This window comes from Bombus huntii, chromosome 1 (assembly GCF_024542735.1).
Source record: "Bombus huntii isolate Logan2020A chromosome 1, iyBomHunt1.1, whole genome shotgun sequence".
Lineage (NCBI taxonomy): Eukaryota > Metazoa > Arthropoda > Insecta > Hymenoptera > Apidae > Bombus > Bombus huntii.
The window spans coordinates 13,695,987-13,715,419 of NC_066238.1; the positions used below are offsets into that span (position 1 = coordinate 13,695,987).

Genomic DNA, 19,433 nt, shown 5'->3' on the forward strand with positions numbered 1-19,433 from the left:
TAAGAAAAAACTATGAAGACAAATCTATATTAAGCTCTAAATCTATATTAAATAGTTTAAATAATTCCCCACAACACTGAACCTTATTCCTAAGAAAATCAAAAAATCCTCTTGTCTAATAGAAAGATCAGAGAAAGAACAATTTTGATACAAAACTTAAAAATGCTAGCAAACAAGCAAAGTAAAAGAAACTACGCCACAGAGACGTTCCAAATAATGTTTTGCGACAATGCAACAGCCAAGAAATCACCAGTCGTCAACGCTTCAATTGATGTCAAATAATATAAAAGATAAAAGAAGAGACGAGTTCAGACTTTCTTCACGCGTCTGTAGAAGACGAACGCGGAAATGCTATTGAGCTGCACGAAAGCGAGAATATTAATGCGTTTATAAATAAACCGGAGGAAAAATCCAGCGAGCCGCGGCGTCGCGAAGCTTTTGCTCCTCCGCTGACGCTATCGCTCGGCTAGCGATCCATCAGAGGCACACGCCGCCGCTTAGTTCCGCTCCACCTGGCCGCCGTCGCGGCGAGATACTGCTCGTTTTCGAGTATTTCGAGAACGTTGGCCGCGTTCTTCGCGAGTTTCGCCTCATTTCATTTCGGAACTCTTCACGTCGAGCTCACAATAGCAGATCAAGTAAATGAAGATTTCATACTCTTGGTAAGGAGATGAATGGAGGAAGGTAGATAGCACGATGAATAACGGGGAAGAGGAAGACAAGAGAAAATAAACTAACTAAAGAATAGAATTTGTAACTTGGAAGAAGATAAAAGAAGAATAGTGACTTAAGAAAAGAATAGGCAGCGGAAGAAAAAATTGAAAGTTGTACTGTTTAATGAAAGGGTAAAACAGTGATTTGTAAGAAGAACAGAAAAAGGTAGAAACGCTATGATAGTTTAGGAATGAAGAGGAGACAAGTGAACTGAAAGAAAAATGGAGAAGAGAAAAGGATATAAAGAATAGGAGTATGACGTAGGAAGAAGAAGAAGAAGAAGAGGAAGATACAGAATTTTGGAGTAAAGGAAAATAAAGTGCTCGTTTGACAAGTATAAAGAGAGAAACTCGAAAATATTAATTTTGAAACAAAAAGTTGTGAATATATACAGCGTGGGAAAAATTGATTGAAGGGAATTTGGGAAGTTTGAAAGAAGAAAGTTTGTAGAGGAACGTTCGACTTGCTTTGGGAAACAGAAAATTGAGAAGAGTTCTGGAGAGAAAATAGAACAAGTTTCAGAAAGAAAATGGGAAGACTCGAGAGAGGCGTGGAAGAACCCTGGATGGACCAGAAATTGAAGAAATTTTAAATGAGGAATTGAGTGCATCTTGGGGAGAAAAGTTGAAGTAGTTTCATCTAGAAATAAAAAGCTAAATCAACAATGGTTTGTAAAAGAAACAAAATTCTAAACAATGTTTCAAACCAGTTTTAAAACAACCAAGTAGCGAAGCAAAAGGAGATACGTAAAAACCCAAGAAACTAATGAACTGAATAAATTTTAACACAAAAATTCCAAATTCTTCAAATTGAATTGAAAACTTCAAATTGAAAAAGAAAATCAACTTACCAATAAAAGAGACAAAAATATCTAACAACAATCATAGAACAATTCTAAGGATCCCAATGATAGGTAAAGTGATCTGTTCAGTGAGTCTAATGACAAGTAAAGTGATCTGTTCAGTGACATCCAAAAATACCTTCGACAACATCGCAAAAGCCTTAAATGAAGATCGATCTTAGTGATACGTTCTTCTCAGCAAACAGAGGTAGAATTTCATCCTGAGAAAAAAATGAATTGTTCATCGACCATTTGTTCATTTTCAAAATTATCCGTAAATGCTTGAATAGTTAAGTGACTGTAAAAATGACAAGTAAACACGATCAATCCCAAACGATCAATGGGATAGGATTTCAGCATTCCATAATAATTCAGTACAGCTTCGATGTTTTGTTTTCCTTTTACACTCTTATCTCGAAGATAGTCACCTGATAGTATTATATAATATTTCATTTATCTTTCTTTATATAGAATCGTTTTCTTCAGATGAAGATAATATTACGTATTTGGGTGGATAATAATAATAATAATAATAAGGTTGTAAAAACTCATGCGGTAGTAAACTGAAATTGTTCCTCGAAACCAGCAAGTATTTATAGAGAGCTTTCAGAAAATGAAGCTTTCAAGAGAAGCCTTTGATTTCTCACGAATCTGTTTCCGCCCGGTGGAACAATATACCGATCGAGGTAATTGGAGAATCGAAACTGAACGACTGATACTTTTAGCGTTACTTGTTCTCACACTATACCATCTTTTAATACCTTCTTTCGTTAAGTTTTTTTATCGATATTAAAAACTTTGTATATTTTTATACATTTTATCTTCTTCGCTTTTAATTCGAACGAAGAAACAGGAGACGGAACATCAAAGGATTTAGAGATTTGGCGTAAACACCGTAGCTATTTATTTTAGGCCACGTGTTCGTGTTCCATTTCACTGATTCTCTGAACAGGTTTCACCTCGTTCGCCTGATTCTGTGTTATCAATTTATGTACAGTATATCCTTGAACTTATCGATAGAGACATCGCCAATGTGGTCGGATAATTACCTGTGAAAAAGACATATTAGACAATTCGTATAGAAATGATAATCTCATTTAACATGTTATTTTTATGAAATTTTATTCTACTCAATACCCATTAAATAAATTAACAACTTTCTCTAACATACATATCAGTTTCCTAGTAATAATTTCATTTCATAATTAGTTATAAAACAGATCTGAAAAAGAAGGAAGAAGAAAAATAGGAAAAAGGGAGAAACAGATATAATTAATGGAATAAAAGAAGAGTAAGAAATACATTCATCTACGTATGTAGTTAGATTGTGATGCGTGTCAGACGATCATAATTATGCAAACACAAGCTGCGCGTCTTTAAATATGATCGCGTGCGTTCGATTGAAAGGAACGCGTGTTATCAAGTTGCCACTTAATCACCGATGAGAGCATGTTCACTCGTGTTACGCACGCTCGTCTAATCAAAGCGACGCACTTGCTGCACGTTATCACTAATGGCCGTCATGTGAGGTCAAGTTCGAGATTTATGAATGACTACAGTAGATTTACCGATATGTGAATAAAGTAAAGGTCATTGGGGTTGATTCATACATTCAGGAAGTAATCCCTGTAAAAGTAGGCCTATACCGAAATAGATCTTCTCTTACATCTACATTATCCTCTTCCATCCATTTCAATCATTACAGCAGTTTTACTCTTTCTAAGAGAGAAATCATATAATTATAAATACTAATAAAAATACTATTTATTACTAAAAAATCTCTTACCTATATTAATCCTACTAGAAGCAGTTCTAGAAATGCATCTTCTTTTGAATCTTTATTTTCTTTCTTCATTCTTTCTAATTACAGTTACTCTATAGATCTGCAAAAGAAATGATATAACATGAAACATTATTTATTGTTAAAATGTTTCTTCTAAACAGTATCCATTAGAAAATAGGAAGTATAGCAATAATTTAAAAGAGATATACTGTACTATTTTTTTATAATATGATCTTTAGAAACAGATCTTTTCTTAGAAAAGTTGAAAAAAGTCAATAAAAAATAAAAAAAGAATGTTACACAATGGAAAAAAATACATAAATAATACTCCATCCAGTATTATTTCAAGGTAACTATTGCAACCCACACAGAACGAGTCTTGAAACGTCTGGATGGACGGATTGTAGATTTACAGGTTCGAGATTAATTCCTCGAATGAAACGAGAGTGCGTTGCGAACGCGACTTGCGTCGCCGGTTGTACATGCTACAGAGCAAATAAACTCTCGTGTAGCTCCGTTAACGACGCCGGTCCGTAATAGTTTCTAAAGCAAGAGCAAGATTTATCGGGGAGTTTGCCAGTTGTCGGGTCCACACCGGCCGGTCGGCTGTTTATAAATGGAATCGTCCAGCTACGCTACAACACGTAAATATCGATTCTTCGCCGGCGCTTATATTTGAAATAAATTTCGTTACACCATTTATCGCTTCCAACGGATCGTGATTCGCGGTTATTCGAGTACCCGTTTCATTTACGAGGATTAGATACTTTTTGAGAATGGTAATACCCCGATGATCGGATTCGTTTGACTCGCTGAAATTGAAAACGAAGCTTTAGTATATGTATTGCACAGAGAAGTTATAAAGCGTTTAAACTGGCAAGAGTTGGAAATCGAATTTTTGTTAAATTGTTTATACCTTGTGATGTAAATTAGGGCGGGAATGACGATTGCATTGGAATTAGTTAAGTAGAATTAGAAATATATCTTTAGTGAAGAATATTGTTCATAAAACTAATGGCGGGTAAAATTTTAGTTGCAGTAATCAAAGTTAGTCGAAGTCTCCGTGTGTTAAAGTTACAAAATTTTCATATACTCTAAATGTATTCTCAAGATATAGGTATGTACTCTTTTCAATAAGAATTTAGTAATAAATGATTTAATAATAAATTATTATTAATAATTAATCCTTCGCCATTATAATTAAATATTTCCATAAACCAAAATTGTTTGTTCACCGTATAATTACTCGATTATCACCGTCCTCAAATTACAGCATGCTGTTTACAATAAACTCACTATTGAATGTATCGAAAAAGATAAGAGTATAAAAGGAAACATACCATTCAATGTAGAACAAAAATGAAGTCCACAAGAAGACCATAAACTTCCACCATGTTATATGTGTACATACAGTGTCTTCTGAAAAAAGTATTAGTGTCACTTACTGAATAAATCTTCATCATAAAAGCGCAACACGTACCAACCATGCTGAAGAACTCGAAGCAAACGAACTCTGAGACAGCAGTGTCCCCTAGTTCCGGTCCAGCTAGTCCTTCTGGCGTCGAGACCACCCCGAAGCCCAGGAAGAAACTCTCGTTCAAGGAACCTGAAATATTCAACTATCTGAAGTTGAAGAAACCTTTTAAAAAGACAAAACCTCCGCCTATTCAGCTGACGCATTCGACCGCAAGCGTCGATTTTAGCTTCGATGAGAACCCCTTTGAGGAGGAGAACGATGACCTCGAAGAGCTCGAGGTAAAGGTGTACGCTTACGAATAACGCCGTTTATGGGGTAAGGTTGTCCCGCTCCCATAATGAAAAAAGAAAAGTAAAAAGGAGCCACGGGATGTCGTGGTCGATGAAGAACATCGTGCAGGAATAAATTATACTATTATATGTCTTAATTTTTATTCACGGAGCCAAATTTTTTATGGCATTTTCTTTTGTATCTTTTTTTTTTTGTTTTTGTTTATAGTTGGACTTTTTGATTTTGGAAATGAAGTTTGGTGGAGGTTAGGTTTGGTTCGGTTAGGTTAGGAGCCCCCCAGTAAGGAATTAGGGGAACGTTAAAATCTAAATGTTTTCGGAATTGCAATATTTGGAGACGCAAAAGTTTGAAAAATTCAAAATTTGAGCATTTGGGAATTTAAAAACAAATAGGTCCAATATTTTGGAGATCAAGAGATTTAATTGTTTATGAATTAGAAAATCCAGAAATTTGAAAATTTAAGGATTTGGAGATCCAAAAGTCTTACAGGAATTTGGAAACTTACAAATCTGAAGTTCAGAAATTTGCATATTTTGAATTTTGGAAAATCACAATTGATTATTCCAAAATTTGGGAACTTGGATTTTAAGTGTTGACCTTCTGAAAATTCGCAATCCCCAGACTTTTGACGTTTTATATTATTATGTTTTCCACTAGACTGAAATTATCCTTAAAACTCCAAAGTATTTGTAAGTTCCAACATGATTGCGTCGAATTTTGATCTCTCAGTACTTGAAGTTTCATGATCAGGTACAAATTCACCTTAATATCTGCATGTTATGCGACAATTAGCCCTCGTCACCTCTAAATATTATACTTACTTGTACGTTCAATTGAAAAAGTTGGATTTCGTTAGAGTCAAGCGATGAGGGTGGTCAGAACGGTAGGACAAGCTTTCGAGGTGTGCCATAAATTAAGTTTAAACAACGCCACGGAAGAACGGGACCGGGGGGAGAAAGAGAGAGAGAGGGAGCACGGTGAGAATCATCGTGACGTTTACGAGGACCAAGACGAAATTCCGAATGAACAGTCGCAACCGTCGCCGTCTTCTGTGCATAAAGGTTTAACATCCCGACTTCTGTTCAACTATAAAAAGAAGCAATTTACCTTTCTCAATTAATTTTTCATTTAATGACGTATTAATGAATCATAATATTCTTTACACTGTTTTTAATTCTCTCATAATATTGGAAACTATAAAGTTAAAAGACTCTTACAAATGTAATATTTCTCCTTCTCCGTTATTAAACTATGGATGTTTATGCATTTTTGAGAAATTTAAAAATATCTATTTCTACCTTGATTTGTTTAGTTACGTTCATAAAAATGTGAAATTACATAAACGACTACAGTTTATTCGTTATGAATTTTCCAAATGAAAATTAAAAACTATATTGTATTTTAGATATATCGCTATTAGGGGACGTAGAAGATTCGGTACCGGAACAGACGACCGTTCCTTGCCTTCTGAGGACGCACGAAATCCCAGCGACCACAGCGTCTACCTCCCCTATTAGACAATCGCCATCGGTAAGTTGAATCGTCATATAATATTAATAATGCGCTAGTCTATCTTAAAATTCTCTTTTAAGATATATTGGACATAAGTAGATTTATGAATAATTGTTTAATCTCATGTATAGGGCACGGTGACCTCCGATTGCGGAGGATTACTGGTTGGAGGCGAATTAACCGCTCTAAAGCACGAGATTCAACTGTTGCGAGAACGATTAGAGCAACAGAGCCAACAGACCAGAGCCGCTGTTGCCCATGCGCGACTGCTTCAGGATCAGCTTGCGGCTGAAACAGCAGCTCGAGTCGAAGCTCAAGTAAGTGATGATGCGCTGCTTTGCTCATAGGCCGTCTGTCGATTGTGTCAGATCTGAAAATATTGATTTATCAGTACTAGAATGAACGTATTATCATCTGCTCTGTATAGATATTAATGAAGGCTACCAGATACATACATGTAATTTGAAAAAATAATCGTAATAAAGTAAAGCAATAGTAAAAGTAATTAGAGTAAATATATAATAGCAGGTGTAGGTACTGATAAGCATAATTAATATTGTTTGTATGACAATAGAAAATACCGATTTGCAATGTTAATAAATGTTGACACATGTTAGAATAGATAGTTATTACTAATTTTATTGACAATTTACAAGCAAGCATTAGCGAAGTTTATAAAATTTGTAAAGTTTGTAAAAAAATTTGTAGGCAGTAATAAACATCAAGAGACATCTGTATATATTTTTAAATTGTGTAAATATTATCAACAGGCGGTAGCAGCTATTTGTTATTGTTAGTAGATACTGATAAGTTGAATCAAATATAATACTAAGTACTTATATTTTATCTATGTCTATATGTCATTCATATCTTGTCGTGTTTTAGCTTTTATCAACAGATAATAATAACTACTTGTTGCTGTTAATACATACTGATAAGCTCAATTAAATATGATATCAAATATTTGTTATGTTTTATGTTTTAGGCCAGGACGCATCAATTGCTGATGCAAAACAAAGAACTTCTAGAGCATATAGGTGCGTTAGTTGGCCATCTTCGAGAGCAAGAAAGAATCTCGAGTGGTCACGTAACCTCACAGCCTCAGTTGCCTGGCTCAGCGACGATGCAACAAACTACCACCGTTCCTGATCTGTCGAACCTCGGCCAGGTAACGCTCTACCGAATACCATGACACGAGTGTTCAACAGCCAGCAAGCCGTATGTCTGCGAACGTTGCATTCCAATTAACGTTTAGCACTGTATTTTGTATTTTCTCTGTTTTTCTTTTCTTTTTTTATACCGTAACGCCTTTTGTACTGACGCATCTTTTAGCGATCTTCTTAATAAAACAATTTATGCACATTTTTTATATTTTGCACCTGTCATCGAGCAAGCGAGATTGTTTTTGTATCAAGAAATGTGTTATAAGTATTTTAATTTGTTTACTGTAGAATTGAGAATGCGTGCTTTTCTTTACTTTTTACATTTATTAAAATTGCGATTGTTCTTTGTTTGTACTACTTGATTACGTTCTGTCATTTTATTTTTAGATAAAATACGACTAAATGTATGTTTAAAAGTATTTGCTATAATTCAAATTGAATGTCCTAGTTTTTTTTGCATGTACATTCATGATTATGTTTTTTAAAATATTGTTTTGTGCTTATGAAAGATTTGATATTTTAACATAATTAAGATAACTGAATGTAAATAGTATCAATCCGTAAATGGATATATGCCAATCTGATCTTATAATTTATTTAGTATGAATAGTAATTGCTCAAAAAATACTGGAACAAAATTTAAACGCTGTAATGGAAAAAAGACGTTGTTAAGTATACGTGATAAGTTTAAGCATATTTCACAAAGGAACTTTTTAATCCTTTTAAGGAAACTGTATGAGCGGTTAAACTTTGAAACACGTGAAAACAGTATTGCTTATGAGCGACGCGTTTCATCCTAGATTGCTCGGCCGGAAGATAGCAATTTAATGCTGACGTTAAAGCTAAATCGCTAATCCAATAATCGTGCTAAGCGCCGGTGTGACGATGTTATGTAACAGGTCTTCGCACGGGATTTTGGATTTTGTGCTACCAACAAATGCTAGGTAACGTTGCCAATTTTTGAATTTTTACAAAGCATGCATCAGAATTAAAAATGTAGAGTTTCAGGTAATCAACTATTGTCATTCTTCCTTAACGTTTTACATTCCAAATTTTTTCCTCACTAAATTTATAAAATGTGAAAATACTAGGATAATTAAAAAGTGAAAATTTTGAATATTTGAATGTATTAAACATTAATATTTCTAATTATCCACTCTTTTACATATTTTCTAGAAGAATGTTTTAATATCATTACCTTCTAAACAGTGCCAACGAACAGGAGGACAAAGTTCACCATGGGAACTGGATCCACCATCTCCATACTACTCTTATCCACCAGATTCCTTATACCCTGGAGGTTTGAATACAATAGGAATACAAGGAAATAGTTGTCCAGCAGATCAGTTACAGTTTCAAACACAACTCCTAGAAAGGCTGCACAACATAAGTCCATATCAACCTCAAAGGTCACCTTATAACACGCCTTCTCCTTATACAATGGGTCCCAATCTTGTTGTACCTCCTAACAATAGGCCAGCTGTAAGTAAATTCTAATATTAATTCTAACGAAATCCAGCAAAATATACATAACTTGTACAACTTTTTTTTATTTTACAGAGCTCAGCCCAGTTGTCTCCAAATTCCATGTCATTAAGAGCTTCTCAACCAAACAGTTTCTGTTCATCACCCATAATGACGCACAAAGTAGATAATTATATCGGAAGTTCGGAGACTACAGAGTTGAAGACAACATTTATTAAACCTTTACCCTGTACAGGCGAAAGGAACGTCAGTCACGTAGTTCAGGAGACAAAGAGCAAGCAGGATCGAATCAATCTGCATGACGAAATTCCACCAATTGTGTTGGATCCTCCGCCTCAGGGTAAACGCTTAGATACAACACCTAAGCAATCGCCGACCAAAGAAAACTCCAACGGTCAAGCGTCGAATAAACAAAGTTTACAGAACCAGAAAAACTTGGCTACCATATTAAGAACTCCTGGTCCACCGCCGTCTCGCACAACCAGTGCTCGTTTGCCTCCAAGAAATGATCTGATGTCCGAAGTGCACAGGACTACCTGGGCGAGACATACAACCAAGTGATAAAACATCTTTTCCAGAGTAGTTTCTGAAAAATTTTACTGTCTACTAAACATATCATCTCTTGGGTAGAACGCTTTTTATAAAAAATACTGTTTTCTTTTCTATATCTTGTAGTTGGCTTAGGTCACGAATTAATTTGGAGTTGATTGTTTGGCCGCTATATAAACTGTCTATATTATAATGCAATCAAAATTAATTAATTGTTGTTATAATTATTTTTGGTTTTAAATATAAACAAAACCATCTACACACAAAAGTTCTGCCCAAGTAAGCTTATTATTAAATGTAAGGACTAAGTGAAGCGTGTAAATGCATTGTTTTCCTTATAAACGCTGTAGAGTGTTCATAGGAGGTGGGATTTTAATTGTCGACATAACAAACAGAAATAATAGTTCCAAATGGTTGTTAACAGTCTTTTTTTGAATGATAAAATCAGACATTGATAGCGGAAAGTATAAATTTAGTGTATCCTTTAGATTTGGCGAACTCGTGCCAAAAGAGTAGAGCTTTTAATAAAGTGTATTTACAACAAGCGAGCAAACAATTTGTGATCAGCGTGTGACAAATAAGTGTATATAAAGTACATCATTCTTGTACATACTTATTACACATCTATAACTAATTTTACAAGTCAAACTCTGTACTGTAAAATAGAAAGATGCAGATTTAATCTGGTGTTAAATTCTTATGAATTTTATCCAACATATTTCTTAGGGAAGAAAATTCTTTTTGTATTGTATGTATGGAAAAATTAATGAACGTAAAAAGAAAAAGACAAATCTATATGTTGAATTCAGAAGAGTATATAAATATGTAGCTCTGACATGTTAAACTCGCAATTAAAATAAATTAAGATAAACAATTGGTTTATGAAAACGTTGAAGCCATCAGAAAGTATATTTAAAAATTGCAATGGCCAGTAAATAAAATGCTCTGTGAAAAATCGACGTGTTTAATTATATCCTTTCCACTGTATCTGCTACTATTAATGGCTTGAAGTTTAATACGTGTTAGTATCTTTCAGTATTAATAGGGTAATCATACTGTGTAGTTCACTATTCTGACAGTGCTTGTACTTTCCTGCCTTTATGGTAATCAGTATACCAGCAGACCTTAAAAAGACCAGAACAATTTAACTCCTGAAAAATATACATACTTGTATTTTGTCTTATACAAACCTACATAAAAATTTTTTAAACATATTTATAAAATTTATAAGTAAAACTTTTTAACTTGATGCGTTACTTAGCTTAAAGTTTGTCAATAATAAAAATAATGAGAAATATCTTTAAAAAAGGAATTAAAGTTTTAGTGAAGTAACGGTTAAATTTTAATAAACTGAAATTTATTGAAAATTTTGCAGGTGTAATGATTGGTTTCTAATAAGAATAAACCGCGAAAGATCACGGTTTCTTTTTTTATTTGGCAATTTGGCCAGTTTAATATAGTAAAATAATTCTTTAGTCGTGAATATAGATATGAAGGAAAGTATGAAACAGGAATCCACGGAGAAAATTTCTGGAATTTTAAGATCGAATACTGTGTCTCGATCTCGAGTACAATCGATGCCATTGTCGATGCAGCCTTCTCTGCAAGTAAGGTTCAAACATATGTTTTCTGAAATAAATAAAAGAGCCTGTACTACAATGAAGAACTAATTAAATATATTCTTTTCATATGAAAGAACAAAAAAGCAATTAAAAGTTTGAAAAAATAGAAAGCAAGAATTTTTATTTGTGTTACGCCCGTTTAATCAACAAATGTGTTTGTCGACGGCAAAGAGTGACATTGCGTGAGTAGCAAAGCTGTCATTGGGTTCGATAAATTTTCAGATAGTTTAGTGACTAATAAGATGTATACCTCTGCTAATTAGCAAATGAGTTTTGCAAAGTGAACTTCTTGCACACGTATTTCCACAATTAATGTTAGTCCCTATAACTGCGTCTTTTGTACTAGTTTTGAGAAAAGACTATGGTTATCATCTTCAATGGAATACTGCTAAACTCAACACAATTTCTTCAATAATAAAATAAAACAATAAAATAATATATTTAATTACAATAAATAGAGTAAAGTTTCAATGAATAATATAATTATATGCAATATTAAAAATGAAATATTAACATAGGTATGTATGATATACAATGAGAAAGCTTAAAAGTTTGAAATTTACAAAATCGGAAATACGTCATATCTAGATTCAAATTTCAGTTGGTATAGATTAAAATGATACATACATATAATTCAATTCTAAGACTTGTTTAAATTACCTGCTTCTTTAGACAGATGACTCATTTTTACGAAGGTGTGTCATAAAAATGACTGATAACGATAACGTGGCGTTTCGTGGCTCTTGACAAATCTCATTTCTGGGGCCCCAAGAGTAAATAGTAGACGAAAAGGGAGAGAGTGATTTTCGGGAGTCTATAGATCTCGCGTGCTACGCGACGCGAGATTAGGAAAGAAGAATTATTATCTATGAAGCGCAGGGTGGGGTCACGTGAAGAATGCGAGTTATACGTGAGCACGATGAGTATCTAGGGTGCGGCACGTCGCATGTGACCTCGTGTCTCTGAACATTCACATTGACACCTTGTTAAACTCTTGCCATCGATGATTGATCCATACAAGAGATACATATTGCTGAAAATAAAAATTATAAACATTTAGAATTCAATACTTTATTATTTTATAAAGAAGGTAAATTCTATATTTTTCTTACTTTTACAAAGGAGACAAAAAAGAAAAAAAAGATAGAAGGACATTATGAGCTTAAAAATTAATAAGAATTATAATATCAATATAGATTTTAGGGACCGATCATTTTTATAATAATAGTGCAAGACTATTAGAGTTTTAATAGCATGATGATAGAAGAATCTTGTTTATAAATTTGTTATTGATTATGTTATATAAGAAAGAAGTCATCTCCTTTGTCTTAAAGCTATTTAAACCTATTAAAGCTAACCCTTAAAGCTGTTTATTTTTTGAAGGTAAATTGGAACATCAATAGAAAACACGTTTGTCCTATAACCATCACGATATATACCTAACAAACTGTCTGATCGTTAAACGAAGTATCTACTTGCTCCTAATATACGACCTTTCGTGATTTCGAGGATTTGCGTCGTGGACGGAAACACGACGTGCCCGATATCGAGTAGAGTAGACATTACAGGCAGCTTATAGATTTCAACAGAGGGATGGTTTCACCAGGGAATGACCAGGTTCTTTCCTACTGACACGATGTCAGTCCCTTCCTATCCATCGACCTCACTTCATCTCTAATCATCGACTTATTAACTTGCAATCTTCCAGTTTTATTAACATCCAAGTTGGTGTCTTTTATCATCGGCAAATTTCCTCTTTTTTCATTTCAAGCTTCCTCTGCGATATAACGACAAAAGTGTTAGTGTCTTTGCTAATTAATAGCCTTAGAAAATACGTTCGATGAAAAAGTTTTCTAAAGTGGAGTTTATAACAGGGACGTGGAATTTAATAAGAATTATACACTTAAAATTGAGTTCGACGTTGTCATTCGATAATCAATCGCTTGTGCATATTGTGTGCACAGTACGTGGCGTGAGAATGGATGATTTATGGGTGAAATTCATCCAACTAGTTTCCTGGTTTTGCCTTCTGCTGTAGGTGGCAGTTACTTCTCTGCAATCATCAATTGAACGATCAGTTACCTTTGTCATCACCGAAGACGAGGGTAACCAGAGGGAAAGTTGCTCAAATCAAGCGAGGGAAGAAGAGAGAAACGCCATTGACGTGAAAAACTACACCGATATGCAGAGAGTCTCTATAGCTGGTCTGTATTTGTAAATTAAAGAAATCATTTACTAATATAATTCATATCATTCTGAATGGTGTTTTTAACGATCCATATTAATCCATTATAGAAAATAATTATTTACATAATTATTACATAATTATTTACATAAAAATTAATTATTATATGAAGGTAGATGGATCAATAAGGAGTTTTCAAGAGTTCTGAAAAAATTTAAGAATTTTTGTACAGTTGTACATATTTGTAATACATAATATAATAAATGTATGGGGAATTTAATTTATAGATATAAAGTGTGAATGTTTAATGAATTTTAGAGGAAGAGGCCAACGAGGATGAATATTCTGCTTCAGCGTGTGAGATCATGCAACGACGGAGTTCTAGTCGGCGACAAAGCAGACGGAGACGTCGTCCATCCTCTCCCTTCAACGCCGAGGCTGAAGCCATGCTACGTCGAAGATCTTCCGTTTACACTATAAGTTCCGGAGAGTTAGTATATTACTTTCAATCTTACGTTTATCGATTATAAGAATTATCCCTGTAAAATTTAAAAAGCGATTATTAAAAGCTAAATAATTTAAATAGAAAAAATAGAAAGTATGGAAATATTACAAGTATTAAATGCTACATAATACATTAAAATACTAAAAATATTTAAAATAAACATACAAAGAATGTTAATTGATGATTAATATAGAAAGAAATAAAGATAGTATCCGTGTAAACTTGTACAGAACGGTGATCTCCATTGAAGAAAGTGGAAGTCAAGAACAGATATTTGAAAAGTTGAAAATGCACAAAGAAGTGTTGAGTGGAGTGAAGCAACAAGCTTGGCCACTTTGTCGGAAGATTAAATTAGTACGACAAGCAAAATCCTACGTTAGAAGACATGAGGGAGTTCTTCAGGAAAGACTGGCTCACACTCGCAGCACGAAAGACGTTATTGCTCGGATTTCCCTGTTTATTACCAAGGTAATAATTTTAAAAGACTGTTGGTACATATAGATCTTTTCTATTGACAACGTTTAATTTGTAGAAATGGCAATACTGTCGGAGAGAGATGGTTAACCTTCAAACATGGTTGGTGCCATGGGAACTTCGTATAAAGGAAATCGAATCACATTTTGGTTCAGCAGTGGCTTCGTATTTTACCTTTCTTCGTTGGTTGTTTTGGATTAACCTTGTCATGACAGTTATTCTTACTGCTTTTGTGGCCATTCCTGAGGTATGGTAATATAATAGTTACCATTAACTAAATAATTATTGTTGGAAACTATTCAAGATCATTTGAAAAATATGTGATATAATTTGTATGACAGTCGATTATAATTTAAAGTAGAGTATTATTATAATTCCATCATTTTTAAATCACTCAAGTTTCAACTTTTTATCAATCAACTTTTTATTGCACTTGAAAACTTGGATTTGAGAAATTGAAGGAAGTTGAAATCCTACTACGAAGAAAAGTAGTCGCTCAAATTTCGTCAGATATTCTTCGCGACAGATGCTCACAGCAGACCAGGCAGCAGCAGGGGAGCGGAAGATAATGCCCGAGGAGGAGAAGATAAAATCGAAGCACTTATTAACTCTGTGGGAATTCGAGGGCATCCTAAGGTACTCACCGTTCTTTTATGGCTGGTACACAAATCAAGATTCTGGAAGCGGTTACAGATTACCTCTAGCTTATTTCGTCACCAATTTGGTCATTTATATCTACAGTTTCGTCGCCATATTACGCAAGTACGGCTATCTACAAATCAAATTGTTAATTCTCTACAAAAAATTATATTGACGGTTTTCTTAGAATGGCAAAAAATTCACGATTGAGCAAACTCACGGAGAAAGACGACGAGTGCGTGTTTTCTTGGAAGTTATTCACTGGATGGGACTTCATGATTGGAAATACTGAAACTGCGCACAATAGGACGGCGAGCATCGTTCTTGGATTTAAAGAAGCTTTGTTAGAGGAAGCTGAAAAAGAAAAAGATGAAAGGAAGTAAGATTACTCGAAGAAATATCTACTGCTTTATCATTTTTCAATATCTTCTTTTTTATAAAATCACTATTATTAAGAATAAAATTATTCTTCCATTATACATATCTTTTTCTATATTATTTACATTTTTATAAAACTTATTCTAGGTTACATTTGCAAATACCTGCAATATTAATGCAAATAATTTCTTTACTTATATTTATTTTCACTTCTATTAAATTAGTGGATCCCTGTAATTGTACTATTTTGCCTCATAAATTTAATGCTTTGGAAAATTTTAGTTGGAGGATTATATCAATGAGGATCTTCGTAAACACATCTGTGATTGCATTATTCGGATTGTCAGCGTATGCCGTGGTAAAAGTGGTCGTACGAAGTTCTGAGGAACTCGAACAGACCAATTGGTGGCGTCAAAACGAAATTACGGTCGTACTGTCCTTGATCACATACGTGTTCCCGTCGTTCTTTGAGATATTGGGACTACTGGAGAGCTATCATCCTAGGAAACAGCTGCGTTTGCAGCTTGCACGGTGTGTATTATAAACAATTTTTCTCTGACACATCCATTAGGAATCTTAGTTTCAAATTTTATAATTATTAATTTGATGATTGAATTGACTTTTCACAGAATAATGGTTCTCAATTTATTGAATTTTTATTCACTAATATTCGCATTGTTTGAGAAGATCCATTCAATGGCAAGTGAACTATATAATGATATGTTTATTGAATTATGAGGTTCAAGAAGACATCTAGTTTGTTAATGTTACAGAAGCAAGATTTAGAATATGTTCAGGAAACAATTAAGAACTGCAAATACATATCTATCGAATGTGATGATAGTATGAAGAAATCACAACAGGTCGTGACATTAGCATCCTTAAGTTTAATCTTGGCAAACAATGTCACTGCAATGCAATATAGAAGTGAACTTCCTGAAACAAGTATGTCTTTATCATCATTAATATTTTACATAATTTTTTATTCTAGACAAAGGAGCTCGACTGCAGTTACATTAATGGACAGAATCTTCTAGTCTCTATCTTTTGCCTTCTTCTGTCTTAATTCGTTTAGTTGTCACATAAATATACATTAACAATTTCTTTATATTGAATAATTTAGCACTGCCGCCGTTTTCATTCATACCCGCGAGTCTGTATCTGAACCCGATACTCGATGAAAAATCCCTGGAAGAAATATACAATGTCGGAGATTATCCTCCTCTGGATTATACATATGATAATTACGACGATATTACATCAAACGAACTGAACAAATCTGCATCCATTTCCACTAAAAATATAACTGAAGAGACAGAGTTTACAACGCAAATGTTTGAACAAAATGATACATTTGAAGCAACCACCATTTTCACTATCTTCGAAAATCTCACAGAAATTTCTTTTACAAATTTTACTGAAGAAACTGATAGTTCTTCTATGACTAGTATTTTCTTCAACGAATCTACAGCTTATAGCGAAACAATTGAAGAAAGCGATTATAATATAAGTACAAGTACAAATACTATTTCTAGTATCATTACTGAAGATTACAATGAAACTTTTCCCACGAAGACAAAAGAATTTATCACATTATCATCTATGTCATCACAAATAAATGATACATCTGAGTATTCTGTAATTACAACATTGAATACAAACACTGAACATTCGATGAACACGATTACATTTAATAGAGAATCTAGTACAGAAAATACTAATAAAATTTCCACTATCGATCGTTCCTCGACAACGTTACGTGAAGGTGTAATACCTCTCTCAGAGAAGGATTACGTCACAAAATGTTTTGAGAAGATTTGCACAACAACTACACAGAATACAAGTATAAACAAAGTATAATTTGTATACTATACTTTTAAAAATATTATCGTTTAATCTTTAACTTATATTTTTTATACTTGAATATTTCTTCTACTAGCCTCTTCACCGAATCCGTTAGACATAAAAGCTCGGAAAAAGCCTCGTCGTTTGTGCTGGGAAACGATGTTTGGTCAAGAACTTGCTAAGCTCACCGTCATGGACTTGGTGAATTTAATTTTTAATATTTTTCAATGTTTGTTCTTCACTTTAAATATTTTTTAATACTTTGTTTATTTATCACAGATACTCAGCATTGTGACCACGCTTAGTATAGATTTCTTCCGTGCAGTTTTTGTACGATACATGAATAATTGTTGGTGTTGGGATCTAGAAAAGCAATTTCCTCAGTATGGTGATTTCAAGATTGCTGAAAATATACTTCATTTGGTAAATAATCAAGGAATTATTTGGATGGGGATGTTCTTCAGCCCAGGATTAACAGCCCTGAATCTTCTAAAACTTGGAATTCTTATGTATTTAAGATCCTGGGCTGTTCTTACCTGTAATGTGCCGCATGAAGTAGTTTTTCGAGCCTCTAGGTATTTAAAAAATTGTTCTCTTTATTTTTAGCATCTATTAATTCCATTTATTCTAAAGTATTAATTTTTGCAGGTCCAATAACTTTTACTATGCTCTGTTGTTAACCATGTTATGTTTATATATTCTACCTGTTGGCTATGCCATAGTTTGGGTTAAACCATCCTGGGATTGTGGTCCATTCTCTGGTTACGAGAAAATTTACCAGTTAGCAACTAAACAGCTCACTAAATCTCTTCCTGATCCAATTAACAAGTATTGTAGTATATTTCATTAAAAAAAAAATATAAATTTGAAAAAGGAACTAAGAAAGAATATCTCATGTTTACTGACATTTATTTACCATTTTTTTGTTTTATAACATTTTCAGGTGCCTTGATTACATTACTTCACCTGGCATAATAATTCCACTAATTGTTCTTATGGTACTCATTATTTATTACATGGTCTCATTAACTAACTCTTTAAGAGAAGCTAATAATGATTTAAAGGTACTTATCAAATTATAATTCCCGAATGGAAAAATTAATATTATTTACTAGATAGAAATATCCTGATTATGAACTTATCAAATTAGAATTTTAATTAATCTGCCTTAGTTCAACTAAAAAAGTATACATCTGTTTTTTTATTGTCGGTGCATCTATTCATTTAGTTATTGTAAAAGTTTGATAATTTATTGATTATTGACTTTGCTCAGATACAACTGCGTCATGAACGTACTGAGGAACGACGGAAATTATTTAAAATAGTGAAGAAAAGAGAAGAACTATCTGACTCGTCCTTTCTGAAATGGAAAAGAATGTTACCAGCTTTATCTAAGAGATCGGCAAAAACAAGAACTGCAAAAGGTAAACGGCAAAATTTGATAATTAATGAAGTAATTATTATTGAACTGTTAATGAAGTTATAGATAAACCAGAAGTTGCAGGAATGGTCTTCGATGAAAGGAAACGTTCAGCTTCGGAAATGGTAGAGTTAACAGATATGGAACAGGAAGCGATATCACACGATCAGACGCAACATACAATTTCTGAAAGCAGTTACAATGAAAAAGGAACAATTAATACCAGGTAATACCGAACTTAAAGTTACAGGAAATTCCATTAAATTTTGATTATTTCTTTATAAAATTGTTTAATTAAATTGCTTAGATGTCCAATATCTACTCAATAGATATTGATAATAAGTATATTGTTAGTCATTAAAATGTTACAAGCAGATTGATGAAAGTTTTCCACGATTCTTGGGAATCACAATTCAGTGACTGTGCCGTAATACCAGAGATTTGCATAAACAAGGTGGAGGGGAAGTTAGAGTGTCATTCTTGATCAGCTTCTAGGAAAGATCACAATGTACATAAAACTAATTAAATAAAAAACTAAAAAGCAAGAGAT

The 19,433-nt window shown here is 33.4% G+C and overlaps 2 protein-coding genes and 1 long non-coding RNA gene across 11 annotated transcripts in view; 2 read left to right on the forward strand and 1 right to left on the reverse strand.

Moving 5' to 3' along the window:
* LOC126871013 (carboxyl-terminal PDZ ligand of neuronal nitric oxide synthase protein-like) overlaps positions 1-10,770 on the forward strand; it is a 38,897-nt gene extending 28,127 nt beyond the window's left edge. For 2 of the 9 annotated variants that reach the window (XM_050629335.1, XM_050629400.1), the window contains 6 exons: positions 5,963-6,167; positions 6,512-6,636; positions 6,750-6,935; positions 7,604-7,786; positions 8,991-9,263; positions 9,342-10,770. In XM_050629335.1, coding sequence (XP_050485292.1) covers positions 5,963-6,167; positions 6,512-6,636; positions 6,750-6,935; positions 7,604-7,786; positions 8,991-9,263; positions 9,342-9,827 — 1,458 coding nt within the window. In that variant the 3' untranslated portion in view covers positions 9,828-10,770. Of the gene's footprint in view, positions 1-1,616; positions 1,764-3,837; positions 3,983-4,234; positions 5,094-5,962; positions 6,168-6,511; positions 6,637-6,749; positions 6,936-7,603; positions 7,787-8,990; positions 9,264-9,341 lie in introns of those variants that run through there. The other 7 variants (XM_050629363.1, XM_050629372.1, XM_050629391.1 and 4 more) reach the window with 7 other exon arrangements.
* Positions 10,240-11,830, reverse strand: LOC126871058 (uncharacterized). The gene is made up of 2 exons (XR_007691513.1): positions 11,688-11,830; positions 10,240-11,444 (listed from the first exon to the last, which is right to left on the reverse strand). It is a non-coding gene; the product is annotated as an uncharacterized LOC126871058 (long non-coding RNA).
* Positions 11,831-12,744: 914 nt separating this feature from the next.
* LOC126869786 (transmembrane channel-like protein) lies at positions 12,745-19,067 on the forward strand. Its single transcript, XM_050626766.1, has 15 exons — positions 12,745-13,641; positions 13,941-14,112; positions 14,358-14,595; positions 14,660-14,848; positions 15,128-15,363; positions 15,428-15,619; positions 15,901-16,149; positions 16,248-16,317; positions 16,392-16,563; positions 16,742-17,461; positions 17,558-17,664; positions 17,743-18,038; positions 18,112-18,291; positions 18,407-18,527; positions 18,737-19,067. The coding sequence occupies exons 1-15, from the start codon at positions 13,620-13,622 to the stop codon at positions 18,947-18,949; spliced, it is 3,177 nt and encodes a 1,058-aa protein (XP_050482723.1). The 5' UTR covers positions 12,745-13,619; the 3' UTR covers positions 18,950-19,067.
* The last annotated feature ends 366 nt before the right edge of the window (positions 19,068-19,433 follow it).

Coding starts and splice junctions, on each gene's coding strand:
- LOC126869786 (XM_050626766.1), top strand. CDS start 13,620: ATGCAGAGAGTCTCTATAGCTG. Junction 16,318..16,391: donor TTGAGAAGATCCATTCAATG/GCAAGTGAACTA, acceptor TTAATGTTACAG/AAGCAAGATTTAGAATATGT. Junction 18,292..18,406: donor CTTCCTGATCCAATTAACAA/GTATTGTAGTAT, acceptor TAACATTTTCAG/GTGCCTTGATTACATTACTT.